The following is a 17,633-nucleotide window of genomic DNA, read 5'->3' as shown; positions in this document are numbered from 1 at the left end:
ACGAAGTATATTGAATGCAATAGCAAATGCAATCTACAGGGTGTCCAGTAGGGGATTTTTATAATCTATGTATGAAGTATTATAAGAGCTCTTAGCGGAACTAATAGCCTGAAGTGCTTGGGGACTTCACAGGGTTTATAGTTCCTACTCGTGGTCAATTACCTTTCACTTTTATATTTATAACAACTTCTTTCTTATAATAACTAATATATGTCGTAAAGTCAACCAGTACGTGGAATTGTTTCGTTCACGAATTATCTGTACAAAACATTTGCCTCTGGTTTATACAATTTTGTTTAACTTGTTCTGTTTGAATTAAATCCAATTGAAATAAGCATTACCTATTGATTTATTTAAAAGGCACACATCTTTAGTTGCGATGACATTTTATGAAAAAAAAATATTATGTTTTTGTAAGTGTTTCGGTGGCGGGAACATTTAAAGAAGAGAGAGTAGATCGAAGAGTCCAAAAGTAAGGGAATTGTAAGACACTAATGTTATCCTTTTTATTTTAAGACCCTCCTGTATATTCGACAAATTTTTGAAGTTCTTCAGTTGATCTGTGACTATATAAGGTATTCAAAATATTCAATATTATCAACAATTCTTACGATAACGTTTTCTTCGTATTACTTTTATGACGAATTCTTAGAAGTAACATTGTCATTGCTCTCAATGATAGAGAGATTAAATTTAAGACATTTTGATATGTTTACGTACGTTTCTGAGAAGACAAGATATCGGAATCTAATTTTAGATTTCGCTTTATTGTAAAGATACGAGAAAAAAAAATATGTGTTTATTTATAAATAAATGTTGTTTTAAATTGTACTAAAACAATTTCGTAGGATACAGGATGTTTTAATAAACAGTACTTTGTATGAGTTATCTATTTTTAAAATAAAATTTATAACATATGGATGGATGTAAGAAATGAATGGAAGATATATCCAGAACTGCTACATGGATTTCGCTGTTTGGAATACGTGTAGAACATAGCTTGGGAGAACACATAGGCTACTGATTGTTGTTTTTTTTAATTTCGCGCAGACTGTGTCCGTGTGACTGTAGTCACACGTGTGGTACAGCTAATTTAGGATATATTTAGGATTTTTTTTAAATCAAACAAAGTATTATTGATGTAAAAAATCCGTATAATTGACGCTATTACTAAATTACATTGTGTTGGCACTTATCGAGTTATATTACAATTAAAAATGTTTGTTTAAAAACACTAGAATAATTTTAAAGTCGTTATATACTCCTGACTTTGGTCCTTCGTAAACAAGGCAACGTAAATTGTCAAAACTAATATTGCATGGTTGCAAGAATCGCATTGCACGCTCCGTACTATTACATGTCAACTATATATCCGCCATCTTGAAAATTGCAGCGACTTTTCTCACGACGAACTTGACAAACAGGATGCGAGGGACGGTCTTTGGCGATGACAGAAAAGTAGGCTACGCGCGCTGTGTACGAACCTCTGACATCGTATTGGGTAAGTCGCTTAAGAATTAAACTCGCCGGTTTTTTAGAGTAGTCACTGTCTTGAAGAGGCATTTAAAGCTTCATCGGGCTTGATGTGGCCGGGTCGTAGATGGCACTTAGCATAAGCCACGTTTAAGAGTAACAAGGCTGGAGGGCTCCCTCAGGAGCCTCGGCTCTGACTGTAACTTCTTTGTTACAGGATTGGGTAGACCCGCCGCGTTTTAAAGATTTACGTTGCCGTATGTACGAAGGTCCCCATGGTCGTTTGCTCCGACATATTTAGTGAAGATGTAAATGTTAAAAGATATTTTGACTATTAAGTAGTAAAAATGAAAAGTATGAAACATCGCGTCTATTATGAATCATTTTTATTTCTGATTACAAAGTATATTACGTATGCAGTACATAATGAGTTACTGAATTAAACTAAGGTAAGTTATACGAATGAGTAAAACCTTATTCATAATCTGACTTCATATTAAAAATACTAACGCGATATACTAATATTATAAAGAGGAAATGTTTGATTGTTTGTTTGCAAACGGCTCTGAAAATATTAAACCGAATTGAAAAATTCTTTCACAGTTGGGAAGCTACACGATCTCCGGGTGACATAGACTATTTTTATTACTAGATTTATTTCTTCCGCGTGCACATAGTCGCGGGAAAGAGTACGGCAACGGTAATCTTATATATAAAATTCTAGTGTCACAATTTTCATTCCCATACACCTCCGAAACGGCTTGACCGATTCTCATGAAATTTTGTGAGCATATTGAGTAAGTCTGAGAATCGGCCAACATCTATTTTTAATCCCGCGCGGACGGAGTCGCGGGCGACAGCTAGTATGTTATAAATTAATTTGTAACAAAGCCAGATTCTTTTGTTTGCGGGTTTGACATAACTTATTGGAGACCAGGTTTTTTATTATATATAGCATGCAAAACAAGATCAGACTAGCTGTTTCTTTTGTCACGAATTTCTATAAAAAAAAAAGTGGAACCGAATAATAACTGGGCTGTCCGATAAATAAAATAATCAGATCAGTAATTCCTGAGATTAGAAAAAGATAAATGTTGTGATACAAAATTCTACAAAACCAAAGCTTTACGTAGAAAAACAAAGATTACTGAGTAAACGTAATTTAAAATACGGTTCCATTTAGTTCAAATATAATATTGTGCCAAGAACATTTGGCACAGATACAAATAGTTTCAAAGAAGCAAGGAAAAAACGTTGTAACTGCACAGAATTCAAATTATCATGTACAATTATTCATAGTTTTATCGACAGATGGCGCTGTCTTAATAAAAAAAGATCCGGAGCAAAAATTACAATTTTTTTGTAATTCCTCTTAACATATAATTTTAAATACAAAAAACAAAGAAAAGAGAGCAAAATGTAAGACATAAGGGTATGTTAAATATGTAAAAATGTTTAAGCAATTTAAAAAGTTAATTTTGGTTTAAAAAATCAAGTAAAATAATATAATAGTGATTATAAAATGAAAACCAGACTAACCAAGAATATAAAATCCGTACCTAGGAGCTCCACAACCGACTTCTTTATTACATCGCAAAGAAATTAAATATTTTTCCGCAACATGGCGTGGTATTTTATATTCCTGGACAGGCTATACAATATTTTACATTAAAACCTTATCATTTTTATACATTTTTACCATAACTACATATTATTAATGTAATTAATTACATTATTTTGTACGCAGATCTAACGAAAGTAAATTCGCGATAATAAAAAAAAATTCTCCTACTTATTCTTAATGAAGAAAAAAAATTACACTAACTAATTACTGAGATTTGTTCAAAGAAGCTTGTATTATAAGAGATTCAATATGGCTTTTTAATTTTTAAATGTTATAATATAAAGACTCGATGATTGATCTTTGGTGCTACTTTTATTAATGTAAATATCACATTTGTCAATCTCATTTTTGTTCATGGCTAGTCAATTTAAAAAAAAATTAAAATGTCAATACCAAAAATTCAACCGCCATCTTGTTTTAAACCCGTTTTTAATATCACTATATTATATTACGACTCGTTACGGTAGCTAAGATAAAATTTTAATAACTAGTTTACAAAATCATTCAAAAAAATTGATTATTGACATTAATAATTGCTAATTAATTTTTACACTGGTGGCCATAAAAATTGGGACACGTTTAATCTAAGTAGGGTAATAGAAAATCATCAACTATGCTGACATTCATATGCCAATCGAAGTGGTTGACTCCTGGCACAGTGAGGAGATGCAGACGACCAGACATATCCAGTGAACGCAGCCCGATGTGATCCTCCACGTAAATATCCTGGTTCTTCATTTCCACCACAGTTTCATTACCATCGTAGTATCCAAATTGGCTGACAGTTGAAAACATTTAACTTTAAATCAATTGAAAAACAAGAAGCTGACTTTTATTCATAGAAATTCGATCATAATCAGTTAAAACAAACAAACAAAAGTCATTTTAACCGCAACCATCGGCCACAAAATGGCGAATATCAAATAGGCACAAAAAACTACGTCTTATAACCAGTCCATTTATATACGTCAGGGATGACCGCTTATTGGTCGAAATTTGAACATAACCTAATAAGAAAAAGATTTATAATTATTATGCATTAAATACTTCTGCAAAAGTAATTTAATTGTGTCAAATTTTACGTTCGAAAAGGACTAAAAAGATTTTGCTTCTATTTAAACAAAAAAAAAGTTTTGATTTCCAACAATGGACGATCACTAGTTAAAATAATTATGTTAACATACCTGCTCTGCCATGGTGTTATAACTTGGTCATCAGGACCACCAACAAGGACCAATCGTTTGACTTTCAACAAGTTGGCCTTGAAATCTTTGGATCTCTTAGATCTGAAATAAACGTTAAAATTAAAAAAGTTAAATTTATACGATGAAATTAGTACTCATACTTTTTATTGTAGATTATATTATTTTGAAATTTAACACTAAAATGTTGCCAGTTCCTGAAAAAAAATGGTTAAGTCACAAATCCAAATATAACCTAATCTCTCGGTAATAAAATACATTTTAAATATTTTAATTATTAAATCTTATTTTTATTGATTATTAAAATATATAATTTTAATAACATAGATCAATCTATAATATTATAGATAAGATTAAGAAAAACGTTATTATTTATCTTAAATTATGACGTATGATATGTCCTCATTTCAAAAGAAGTAATAATCAAATGACGCAGATAAATATAAGCCAAGGTTATCTAAACTATATACAAATAATAATATTTTAATAACAAAGAATAATAAAATAATCTACATTATAATAAAATTAGTAAGTTCTTTAGTCCATTTTACTATTTTTCCCAAAATATTATTTCAATTTTATTAGCAAAAAAAACACTATTCAATTAACAAAACAAATAAGTTAATTAAAAATTTGAAATATCTTTAACAAAAAAAAATTACAAAAAGTCAGGTTCCACCGAGATTTGAACTCGGATCGCTGGATTCAGAGTCCAGAGTGCTAACCATTACACCATGGAACCAGCTGCTAAGACAAATCAAATTATGGTCCATTTCCTCAATAGTTTTTGTAGTTCCAATTGCATATTAAATTAAGAAAAAACATTTACTTAAATCCAAATAAACTCTCTCTAATGAACAAACGTGAGAGCGTAATTTTATTAAAGAAAATGGCCAAAAGTAAAAATAAAAAAATAATTTCTTAATTACTTACTTGATATGATTATTAATATAAGGTAGATACACATTGTATGTTTCATAAAGCTTTTGATGATATGGATCTCTCCAATAGTTGCCTACTGAAGTGTGCTGTCCCAAACGGGAGTAAAACAGCTCATATGCCGTCTCCTTAACCAAACCAGGAAACACAACATGGAGAAAACCAGCTGAAAATATTAAATAACATAATTAATTAAAGAAACAGGACTGATGTCACTCATAAATACTCCGGAAACATGGATGATATGTCACCTCAGTCATCAAAATTGATTAGTTGTTAGTTGCTTTCCATGTCACATTTTTTCTGTGATTTTTCAACAATTTAATTTGTCTCTTTAATTATTTATAAACATTATACATAACAGTTATTAAAAATAAAATGAAATTTGTTACTTCTGGATTAATTTAACACTTAAAACAAATTTTTAGAAAATCTTACCCATAGACAGGTGTTTATTCAAATAGTCTGTACTTAGTTTTTATGTCTGTGTATTAAGTTAATAAATAAAGTTAGATACCTCCATACTGTCCAGCTTGTGGTGAACTCAAAGATATAAAAGTATCCACTGTTATGTTCGGAAAAGTTTGTATGATACCTCTCGCAACTAGACCTCCTTGTGAGTATCCTGAAATTATATATAAAAAATGCATAATACTAAAAATAATATGTATAAAATAAAAAAAATTGTAAAAAAATAGTTAACTATGTAAATGCTTACCTATAATATTAATACCTTCTGGATGTTTGGATGAGATGTTGGCCACATCTAGACCAATTTCCAACACTTGATGCCACATTGTTTCTAAACTGGACCAACTTTCAAACCTATTTACATTATATACAACTGTACCAGGGTGTTTCTGAAATAATAAGGAATTTTAAAATATCGAATTTAACTTTTTTTTAAGAAAACATTTTTTTTAGAAATCTCTGGTTTTTATATGCACAAATCTTGTCTGGCAAACATGGTTGGCACATTCTTAGTCTATAATCAAACTATAATTTTAGGATGACTTGTAATATTCACATAATATATTGAAATAATAAAAATTACCTCTTTTATCCTGAATTTAATAATTTCCATACTCCCGCTTCCCGTCATAATGCCATGAATTAAAACAACTGGTTTATAACTTGCACTTAAAGTGATAAATAATAGTAAAAATGCAGAAGTTATTTTCAAGAACATGTTTGCGTCTTTCTTTTGTTTGTACTGTGAACAAAGAAATCATCACTTGCACTAGCTGTTCAGTATACTAACTCGAATTAAACTTCAATAATTATACTATGATAACAATATGAATGACGTCTTGTTTTGTTAATTAATTACGTTCTACGTACCCTTATCAAAACAGCTGTTTAACGTAATCGACCTCGAATAATTAAATACCCTTGAAAATAGATTACCGCATAAAAATACGTATAACCGTGAGAACACTAATGTCCCTTATTTTGTTATCATTTAGCGGGGGGCAAAAGGTAGATCTAAGTTAGTCCTTTGAGTCTTCCATATAAATTAGTTCATTAATTTATTATGTATTTTATATTACATTCTGTAAAAGTAAAAATTGCATTGTTTACTGAAATTGAAGTGTCAGTCATAGTCAGAGTCAATGCAATGGATGGATAGGTTATTGCTCATTGCTTGGAAATGACAGCTATTGCCTGTGGCTGCTGAAACGTGCCTGTTCCTGATCCTGACATGACCAAATTCCTGCCAGTTAATCGTTGAATTCTATGAAACCGTTGAAGGCCCAGCTATAGTGGAAATTCTCACCTACGACACTGACAGCAACCTCGCAACCATCAAAATGAAGACAATCAAATACGCACAAAGTACTAAGGTTCAAAGCTTGTCCATTAGTAGAGGTCCGTGAATGTTACCATACCAGATATTAGTTGTGAGGTTGTGAATCAGTGTTCAATCTGTAAAGCAAGGCAAGTCCCCACAGGTCCAAACGTACTATATTAAATTTTGTTTTACAATTTAAGGTGTTTTAAAGGAGATGTGACATGTTATCTTTTGTGGGATTCTAAAGACACAGAAAAAAATCCGAATAATACAATTTGGTTATAAGTGGTAAGATGATGAGAAATTTTATAGGGCAGCACTAAGCTTGTAATGTCAAATCTTTTAAAACATGCATTCACGATTCACGTGAGTTGTAACCTAAAATCGTTTTCACAAATAAATAAAAACGTGCCAAAGTCTGCTTTTGCACGTGGGATCTTCGATATGAGTAAAAATTAATAAACAATTATATTACTGTGACTGACAGGTAGGTTGAACTAAAATATTTTTAAACAATTATAGTTACTTTTAGCCATATTACATGTGATCATTTTTGAATTACAGAAACTACCGAAAATAATGGCTTCCACATCTCTAGCAGAACAACTACAAAAACTCGCAGCACCACAATCCTCTATATATAAAGATGACAAAAAGAAAGCATCGTTATTATTTGATCCAAGAGAAGCGGCCCTTAAAGACCGGGAAACTTTCTATGAAATAGGTGTTAGCGGTCTAAAGGAATTAACAGCTTTATTCGAAGGTTTTCGTGTATACGAAGATTCATTGTTCAGTGTTTCTTCTAAGGATTTCGAAAGGGCCATACAAACTAAAGAAGTGAATCATAATTTAGATCAAACAATAGAAAAGTTTTTACTTCAATTGTCACCATATTTTCTTCTACAACCTTCTCACAAAGCACTCGAATGGCTAGTAAATAGATATCATATCCACGAATATAACCAAGATGCGATCATGATGCTTATATTGCCGTACCATGAAACTAAAATTTTTATAAGATTCCTCCAATTATTGGCTATTAAAGGTAATACAAATAGATGGAACTGGTTGAGATCCGTACAAAAGAAAGGTGTACCATTAACAAAACAAACATTGCACAATCAATGCGTATCTAATACTGGTACCCTACAGTTTATTGCAAAAATGATTTTAAAATATGTAAAGGTCTATGGTGAGAGAGCTACACAGTTGAATACTGTTTTTGGATTTTTTGCGATTACAGCTTTCGGTGTTATAGATACAATGAAATCTGTTAATGAAGCATTCATCAATGCATTATTACCTACTATAATGAAAGGTTTTGAATCAACTGTACAAGATTTCCGAGCTGCGTCGTACACTATATATGGCTTTATTTGTATGAACTCTACATTGAAACGTAAAACTCTAAATGAAATCTTAGAGTGTTTGCTCTCTACTGATGATGATTTAAGTTACGAATCTGTTTTATTGATTGTAATGACTTTTAAATACCAGAAACATCTTACAAAATTCTCTGCTGAAATGCTCAATAACATCTCGGGAAATGTTATGAGCAACTTATGTAAACATTTACAATTCTTGTCAACAAAGAAGAAGAATAATATACAATCACTTGTGCTAGCATTCTTATTGCGAGTTTTACCAACTATTCAAAAAGATATAGAAGAGTTTAAAAGATTTTCTGAACTTCCAGAAATTTTAATTGATGAAGTGGACTTAAAAGACCAGGATCCTGAAACTATTATCAGGTGAGAATATAAATTTAAAAATATACTTAGGAAGAACTATAGTTGAACTTAAGTAATATAAAATCATTTACTATAGCTTATTCTCATAAGAATAAAATAAATAGGAATTAATGTCTTTAACTATTATTTTTGTAATTGTTGGATATTATTTGTAATGTTGTCATAAAATTAAAAAAATAAAATTTGTCTTATCAAAGTATAATGCAGTAAAAATTTAATTTGTTAAATCTACACACACAAATTAAAACTTTTTATTTCCAGATGTGTTTTGACTGCATTCAAACCACCTCAGAACACCCGTCCTAATGTTGATGATGGAAGTGACATTGAAATAATTGACGAAGATGTTGACATGAATCCTAGTATATTTAACTGGTATTCTATTTTTCTTAAGAATATTGAACGCAAGTATCCGGACAGTTTTGACAAAGTTGTCAAAAGTATTATGAGTTCAGATAGTGATATATCAACTGTAAGACGATCACAATTGTCAAAGTTGTTAGGCTTCAAACCTGCGGTTGCCCATAAAATAAGTGGAGCGTACTTATTTGAAAATTTAAACCATGTCAACCCGGAACTGCGAACAGAAGCTGTCAATTATATTGCAAAAGAATTTCAAGCTTTGAAAGTGGAAAATGCTGAATTTGTAAAAGAATCTATCGTAAATAGACTAAATGACGATAATTCTGATGTGGTTTTAGCTACTCTAGATATTTCAAATGAATGTCTAAGAGAAGTTTTGAATGATATTGATTTAACGAATACATTCGTTAATATAATAACGAATAAATCTAAGAAGTGGAAAAATGTAACGGAGAAAGCTATTGTAAAATTTTGCGCCTTAGATTCGATGCCCGTTAATCAAGAGACGGTGTTGGCTTTGATACCGTATTTGTTTCCGTATGATCAAAAATCAGCTAAAATCACATGGAAAATTATAACTTCACAATGGGGTAAAAAGTTTGGACTTTTTAAAAAAATTACCGGAGCAAATGATTCTATTGCTGATAATTTTGAAATCTTAAATCAAATGATTTATAAAGTTATATTTATTGACAATGCAATTTCCTTTGATGATTATTTAGATTTAAATCTTATAAACCAAGAAAACACTCTCGAAGTTCATCTTTATATGCTTTTAAAGTCTTGTTCATCTAAAAGTGCATCAACTGAAGATTTAATGAGTACATTGAAAATGTTATTAAAATCAATAGAGACAAGAATTATAGTATCAACTTTGGAAAGAAAAAGTTTCTCATCTGAAATTATTCCTGAGTTTATAAAAATTTCTAAGCAGAACAAAATTGTGTTTGAAGTCATGGAATATATTTTTAAAAGATTCATCGAGGAGTTGAATGTAAAATATATCTCAAAACCATGGTGTAATGTCTGTGAAACCCCGGAAACAGTTTTTGTGAGGAAACTTTATGAATTATTCCTTACCGGTTGTGGTATTCCGACTTATGGGGACAATTATGTTGTTCTACTGAAGATGTTATTACGAAAATTATTTGATAATTCAAGAGATAAATTTAATTTCGTAGCTAATATTGCTTGTGGGCATGTTCTTTTCGCTACCGACCCAGAAGACGTAATCAATCCAGAACTTCAATTGAGAAGTTTGAAATTGCTTATTAATTATATAACTATAGAAGGAAATTCTAAATGGATCTATGATTCCGATGTGCTTATAGTGACAATACTTTTTAATTTAAACAATCCATTAACTGCAATACGGGAGTGTATTATTGATTTGATTAATAAAATGCTCAGATATGATCCGGATAAGAATTTAATATACGTGCAATTGATAAAAGAACTTCTCGCGCACAAGGACGAGTTACTAATAGATCCTGAACAAATTCAACAAGTTTTAAAAACGATATTGACTCATCAGACACCAGGAAACAAAATGTTTAGAAAGAATTGTTTATTGAAACTAACAAGCATATTAATTGCGGACACGCCATCTTACATAAAATGTAATCTGGTTAAAATATTAGCCAGTGTGAACAATGCTAATAGTTACCCTAATTTGATTCCATCATTAAATTCCTTGGAGAAAGTTTTGAAACAGACAGACCGGAAAATTGTATTTGATATATACGAATCTAATCTCTTTAGATTAGTTTACAGTTTTATTAATGAAGCAACTGTGACTACTTTTGCAAAAGAACAAATATGGAAATCCATCGAAATAGGATTAAAAGAATATAGGGAGTGTATCTTAGATGAAAATCAAGTAATGACGAGTCCATGTATGTTGATTATGAAGGAATTTGATGAGAACGTGTTTAAAAAGTTCCCTGAAGAAAAAACTAAAGATTTCATACGTCTTGTGGCGTCTGCTGGTGCATTCAGTGGCAATCCAAATATTTCTTCCGCTGCTTCTAAATTGATGAAGAAAATCCACCTAGATTTTAACGATTTCAAGCCGATTTTCGAAAGAATGCTTAACGCTGTAGACCCAGCAGCTAATGTTTCTAAAAAGAAAAAGGTTTCCGTACCTATGCTTTCTTATCAATTGGTAGAAACCGATGAATGGAGACTCGGCGTTACGATGTTAGAATATGTACAGAACAAGAAGAAAATGAACGTCGACAATTCATTCGTTTCTATTTTGTTTCAATTGTTAAACAAATGTTTGCGATTCGAGGAGCAATCTTACGTTGAATATACGAAACAACTTATTTTGTCTTCTCTGTGGTACTATTGTAAGAAATTTGTTAATGACACCGACAAGGACCAACAAAACTCATTGAAGAGCATGTTTGATGTAGAATTGGTCGTCCAGTGCATCAGAGGGACGCAGAATCCACAAACGCAACATCACGCTTTAATTCTACTGTCTCATGCAGCGTACATGTTGCCTGAACAAGTGCTTCATCATACCATGGAAATATTTACATTTATGGGATCGTCAGTTTTGAGGCACGACGATGCTTATAGTTTCCAAATAATAACAAAAATCATTGAAACTTTGATACCGATTATAGTGAAACTAGATAGAGATATCGAAGACTATTCGGACAAGGAAATTCAAAAATTACAAAAACGCGTCGTTCCAGTCTTACGTATATTTGCCGACGTTGTTTTACACGTCCCCGAACACCGAAGACTACCCATGTACAAGAAGTTAATAGAAACACTCGGATCCAGTCAATTCCTGTGGGTGTTCCTTGCACTGTTGCTAGAGACACATATAGCTCATTTCAATGAAAATAAGAAAAAAGATAAGGTATCGCAAAGAACTTTAGCAGATCAGGAATCTCCAGTAACTAGACTCGACTTCGGGCAGAGCATATTGTTAGAATTTCCTCCCGAGGTGTGTTTAGAAAACTTTATCAAACTAATGATTTACATAAAATCTTTGCCGGTACAAAAAGATGAGAACTCAATGGATACTGATGTCGATCCCGGCGACATATTCAGTGTGAATGGACACACGCCCATACAGTTGCGTCATTACAAATACGTAATTATAACATTCATGAACACATGCTTAGCTTCCTCGCGATTCATTCAACATAGCAGCCAAACAACAGATGACAAAGTTATGGAAGAACGATACAAATCATTCATAATAAATATATTAACTTTCATTCAAACTATTTCAAAAATAACTGACGATAAAGCGGCCAAATATTGGCGCGTAATGCTGCACCATAGCTATGACTTATTGGATCATACTAATAACTTGCTATCGGCGCCTATGTTCTTGTCTGTGGTTCGGGGACTGCTGAAGTACACGTTGCAGACAGTACGGAGAAAGTCGATGGAATTATTGAATTCTAAGATACAATTCAATCCAGAAATGTTTGTCGACGTTGACAAGGAATTGCTATTTTCTTTACTGCCAGCTTTACTGGATATAGTAAAAACTATTGACACGAACAATGATTCCTTGAGTGAAATTGCCGCCCAAGAGTTGGAATTAAACCAACAGACGGCACTACTATCTTTGAAATTGCTCGCTAGGATGCTAGCCGCGGACAATCCTGAACCATTTAAACCGGTCTTAGAAATTGTTACAGATTATACTTGTAATCCTAACATCAGTAGCAATGTAATGGCATCAGTTGTTCTCTGTTTGGCAGAATTGTGTGGAAACCTTAAAGCGCACGCTTTAGTGAGCCTTCGTAAATTCATGCCAGCTCTTATCAAAGTGTTGAAGAAGCAGAGAAAATCAGATGTTCAAGAACTGGTGCTACTAAGTACGGTGACTGCTATTTCTAAGATCGTAGAAAGTCTACCTTTATTCTTAAGTCCGTATCTATTGAAGATTTTGTACGAGTACTCAATTCTTTTTGCGAAATGGGATGGTTACGATCAGGAATGTTCGAAAGTCTCGACCATTGTGTCTAAACTTGGTAATATTAAAAAGAAAATTGCCAGTTCTATACCGCCCAGGGTTTTAATACCTATAGCAAACGCAACCTATAATATCATTATTGAAAAAGAGAATTACAGTGCTGTTGCTCCTGTGATGTCTGTTTTGGCGGATTCCTTTGGTAATGTGACTGCAGCAGATTTCACGGCGCTCCAACAAGATTTAACTTCATTCTTCTTATCGGCGTTACAATTGCGAAGTGATGCAGTGGATAAAGACGTAGACGCTGACGTCATCGACAAAGCTGAAGACGAAGTGGTCAATGCACTAGTGAGCCTAGTTCTCAAACTGTCTGAAACCAACTTCAGACCGTTCTATTTTAAGATTTATGACTGGGCAGTAAGGACTAATATTGACGGACATAAAGACAGAACAATTACGTTCTACAGGTTAGTGTAGTTTTTAATAAACTTTGTACTGTTAGGAAGTAAATCCGACACTGCCGGTGAACTGGCGCAACACTAGCCTTACTAAAATGTTTTGTCCCCTCACTATTCTTTCTGACACTTGACTTTGTAATGAAAGCGCGCTAAAGGATTGTAACTAATAATGCCTAAAAGTACCTACAACAGTCCTTCGAACTATGTTAAAATCATTGATATGGATTGATGGCTATTTTCAAGTGTATACATGTATGTTAAGATTTTAATTTTGTTTTTTTTTTAATTTCAGACTCAGCAGTGCTATAGCTGACAAATTAAAGGGTCTATTTGTTCTATTTGCTGGTCACTTTATCAAGAACGCTGCAGAGTTACTCGACGCGTGTAACAATAGTAAAAATGAAGAATTATTCTTTGATTCAGAAGAGAAATGTACCAGTCTTGTTAACTATATTATAAAAACACTACACGTTGTGTTCCTCTATGACAGTCAAAGCTTTATCAATAAAGATAGATTTGAAACGCTAATGCAGCCGGTAGTAGATCAATTGGAGAATACGATCGGAGGCATTGACAACCTTAAGACAAGGGCAGCAGAGTTGATAATACCTTGTATAGGACAGTTCGCGGTCGCTACAGCAGATGACTCCCTATGGAAGTTGTTAAATTATCAAGTTTTATTGAAAACAAGACATAATGATGCTGAGATCAGGTAAAATATTTGATGATATAAATGCGAATCTTTGGATTTTTGTTAGAAGGTATCTCCAGAACGGTTGCATGGATCTAGGTGAAATTTACTCCTCTGTAGAACATAGTCTGGAAAACCACATAGGCTATTTATCAATTATTTTTAATTCCGCACGGACGCAGTCACGTGCGAAAGCTAGTATTGGATAAGTTGAAAGATTTTAACTGCATAACTTTTACTGAAAAGTCAAAGTGACTATTTAAATAATCTAATCATTTTTGTTCGGTTTTGTTTGTTATTTCCTAAAAAGGTAATTCTGTTCTTGAAATATGTATTTGAAGTCATATTTTCTTCCAGGCTGACAGCGCTGGACTGTCTCGTTGCCATGGCAACTCAACTCGGCAGCAGCTGGTTGCCGCTCCTCGCTGAGAGTGTGCCATTCTTAGCAGAATTATTAGAAGATGGCGATCCTAAAATAGAAAACTCCACAAAAGAAGCGATAAGAAAGCTGGAACAAATATTAGGAGAACCGCTCGAGAAATATTTCTAAGATTAAGTGAAATAACAAATATATTTTGTTTTAACGGCATCGTTTGTTTGATTTGAGTCCTTTTATTTTCTTTTTATTTCCTTGTTTGATGAAAATTACAAAACCAATATTTAATTCATTGATAACAAATCGATTGTTCCAGTCTTTATGGGTTTATGGAAATGAGGAATCAACGCCATCTATAAGTAAAACAACATACTAATTATGCATTTGGTTACAAAAGTAAATACATAGATGGCATTTTAGCACAAATAATAACATGTGAATAGTAGAAAAAATAAAAGAATAATTGAATTTATTTGGTCTAAAAAATTATGTTCATAAAATACAAATTTTTATCGTTCTTTTTCCGTTGTACTACATTAACTTATTAAACAAAATTAATACAAGAAATATAATATTTCGTCCAAAATTTTGTGACGTTAATTTTTAATAATTTACCATTTAATTTTCTTAATTAATTGATAAAAAGTGACGTTTCCAGTCGTTACGCAACTCTATTAGTTATTTCTAGGTCTAGGAAAAGAGCGTCTTACATTGAGAGAAATTAAGTAAATTTCTTTTTGCACTAACTTCTCGTTAGAGGAATCACTCATTTGGAAGTTTTAAATGAGCTGTAGTTTTATTTATTTAGTTTGGAAAGTAACTTCAAAGATTTCCTTTAGAATATCTATCTTTAAGAAAATGAACGTTAGTCTAAGAAACGATATTAACTACGTATGAAATTATACAGTTAACAAAAAAATATTTGAAAACGTAATTATTCAATATCATTTGTAACTGACTTGGAACAACTATAGTTCCATTTTTTTTTCGTTCGCAACTTCGTCTGCACGGCATTAAAAAAACTATCTAAGCCAAATACCATCGACATCCGTTAAGCCGTAGTATACATATGTACCTAGTATCAAACATCCATCCATACATCCAAACATTTGCATTTATATTATTAGTAAGATATCAGATGCAAGCGTCTTCGTCCCTGGGCATACTGTAGCTTCCCACCAGTGAAAGAATTTTTTAAATCGGTTCATTACTTTCAGAGCCTGTTCAGGTTAGGTTTATAAGTTAAGCAAGTTTAATGAGTGAGTTGTAAAGGCTAATATTATAAATGCACATTACGTATAACAAAAAGCAATAATTCAGAACATACAGACGGACGGTTTGTACATAATTCAGCAGCGACAGGCGGCAGACACGACGTCCTCGTCAGTTAGCTTCCGTAACTTGATAAATTATTCTGAGGGTTATAAATCATAAAGTACGGCCTGTACAGAAAATATCCTACAAATACAACATTCATTATTGTTGCACGTATTCTTGGTACTCGTATATACGTATACTTGTTCTTGTTTAAGAAATTGTTAAATTCAGTACTATTGTGATCTGGGCAAAAATCAGTCGAAACACGAATGATAGGGTTATTTAACGATTTTAGGTTAATAATCTTACTAATATTATAAATGCAAATAATAATATTTAGATGGATGGAAGTTTGTTTGAAAGCATCTACAGTACGGCTCAACAGATCTAAGTAAGATTTGACACAGATGTAGAACATAGTCTGGAAGAACACATAGACTATTAATTAAGTTATTATTTTAATACCGCGAGGACGCAATCCCGGCTGCTAGCTAGATTAAATAATAAAAACGTCAAAGGTCACAGGGCAATGATTTTTGGGACATCTTCTCTGGTGTTTTCAGAACAAGCTATCAAAGTTTCATCAAAAACAAGTATTTAAACAAATTACCCCAAAATATTTCATTTTGAGCAATATGTAAATATGAGCACTAAAATATTCCGACAGGGATTACAATACCCTTTGTGTTGTATAAGTTTTGAGTTAAGTACAAAGCACGTTGTATGTGCCACAGAAAGAATATCGTGTGAAGTGAGCTTATCCTGGATGAAACGTTCATTCCACTGCTTATTGTTGTGAAAATGGTTTTATATTTCATAATTCTCTGTTGAAATAAAATACTAAAAAAAGCTTTGATGGAATTAAATATTAAACATGTCAAGCTTTGTGTACCGATTGTTTACAATTTCTGCAATTTTTATATCAATGTTTTTTTCGTATAAATAAAAAAAAGATATTTTACTGTAACCTCGAAACATGTACGCTGAGAAGCAGAAGAATCATTTTATATCTCATCAATCACGGACACGTTGACGGATAAAAAAAATGAAGGTTTTAAGGTCAAAGTGTATAAAAAATATTCGTTAGAAGACGAATTATTTTTAAGAAATGTTGTCAACACAGTTTTTTTTAATAAGAAGGCGAGTGTGTCGTCATCTGGTGGTAAGTTTTCGTGGCTAATAGACATCTCGAACAACGTTATATATCGTTAACATAATATATACATTTCTTATATTTTTTGAATAGAGGAAAAGATACATTGTGTCATATTTCCCCATCTATTTATTGTCATCACTGACGATTCACTTTGCAGAAAAGAATGCCATCATCATAAGCAGCCTTTGCCTATCCACTGCTGGATCAATTCCTTACCCGTGCCTCCAACAAAAAGGAAGATAAATTATTTATAATTAATAATTCTCATGCCGAAAAGGAATAAGGCTTTATAATTTTAAGAATACAAAACATTATTTTAAGCTACTCAATTTGATCAGGTCATTTCACTCTGTTACTAGCAATTCCTTATAATTTAACATTTTTTTTTTATATCAATAGGTGGCAAACGAGCGAGCGGCCACCTGAAATCGCTGAAATAGCGAAGTGACTGTTGCCCATAGACATACGCAATTGCGTTGCCTACCTTTAATCGACGAAGGAGAGACTACACAGAAAGTTAATATCTTCCCTTTCCATGCATC

General features: G+C 32.2%; 2 protein-coding genes and 1 non-coding gene across 5 annotated transcripts; 1 reads left to right on the top strand and 2 right to left on the bottom strand.

The window, feature by feature from the left end:
* Positions 1-2,305: 2,305 nt before the first annotated feature.
* On the bottom strand, positions 2,306-7,089 carry Ppt2 (palmitoyl-protein thioesterase 2). Of its 3 annotated transcripts, none has more exons than XM_013326004.1 (7): positions 7,016-7,089; positions 6,293-6,451; positions 5,957-6,098; positions 5,756-5,863; positions 5,233-5,404; positions 4,282-4,383; positions 2,306-3,875 (listed from the first exon to the last, which is right to left on the bottom strand). In XM_013326004.1, exons 2-7 carry the CDS (start codon positions 6,425-6,427, stop codon positions 3,677-3,679), a joined length of 858 nt encoding a protein of 285 aa, XP_013181458.1. In that variant the 5' UTR covers positions 6,428-6,451; positions 7,016-7,089; the 3' UTR covers positions 2,306-3,676. The 3 variants fall into 3 exon arrangements, with proteins under 3 accessions (XP_013181458.1, XP_013181456.1, XP_013181457.1); XM_013326002.1 differs by lacking the exon at positions 7,016-7,089 and adding an exon at positions 6,580-6,795; XM_013326003.1 differs by lacking the exon at positions 7,016-7,089 and having other exon boundaries at positions 6,293-6,548.
* On the bottom strand, positions 4,970-5,041 carry TRNAQ-CUG (transfer RNA glutamine (anticodon CUG)). Its single transcript has one exon. It is a non-coding gene; the product is annotated as a tRNA-Gln (tRNA).
* A 279-nt stretch (positions 7,090-7,368) lies between the features above and the next one.
* l(2)k09022 (HEAT repeat containing 1 homolog l(2)k09022) lies at positions 7,369-14,831 on the top strand. The gene is made up of 5 exons (XM_013325812.1): positions 7,369-7,517; positions 7,595-8,781; positions 9,043-13,560; positions 13,844-14,263; positions 14,600-14,831. Exons 2-5 carry the CDS (start codon positions 7,610-7,612, stop codon positions 14,790-14,792), a joined length of 6,303 nt encoding a protein of 2,100 aa, XP_013181266.1. The 5' UTR covers positions 7,369-7,517; positions 7,595-7,609; the 3' UTR covers positions 14,793-14,831.
* The last annotated feature ends 2,802 nt before the right edge of the window (positions 14,832-17,633 follow it).

Source organism: Papilio xuthus, unplaced genomic scaffold (assembly GCF_000836235.2).
Source record: "Papilio xuthus unplaced genomic scaffold, Pxut_1.1 DF824655.1, whole genome shotgun sequence".
In the NCBI taxonomy this organism is placed as follows: Eukaryota; Metazoa; Arthropoda; class Insecta; order Lepidoptera; family Papilionidae; genus Papilio; species Papilio xuthus.
Note: the sequence above shows the minus strand (reverse complement) of the source record. Positions and strands in the feature narration are given on the sequence as shown.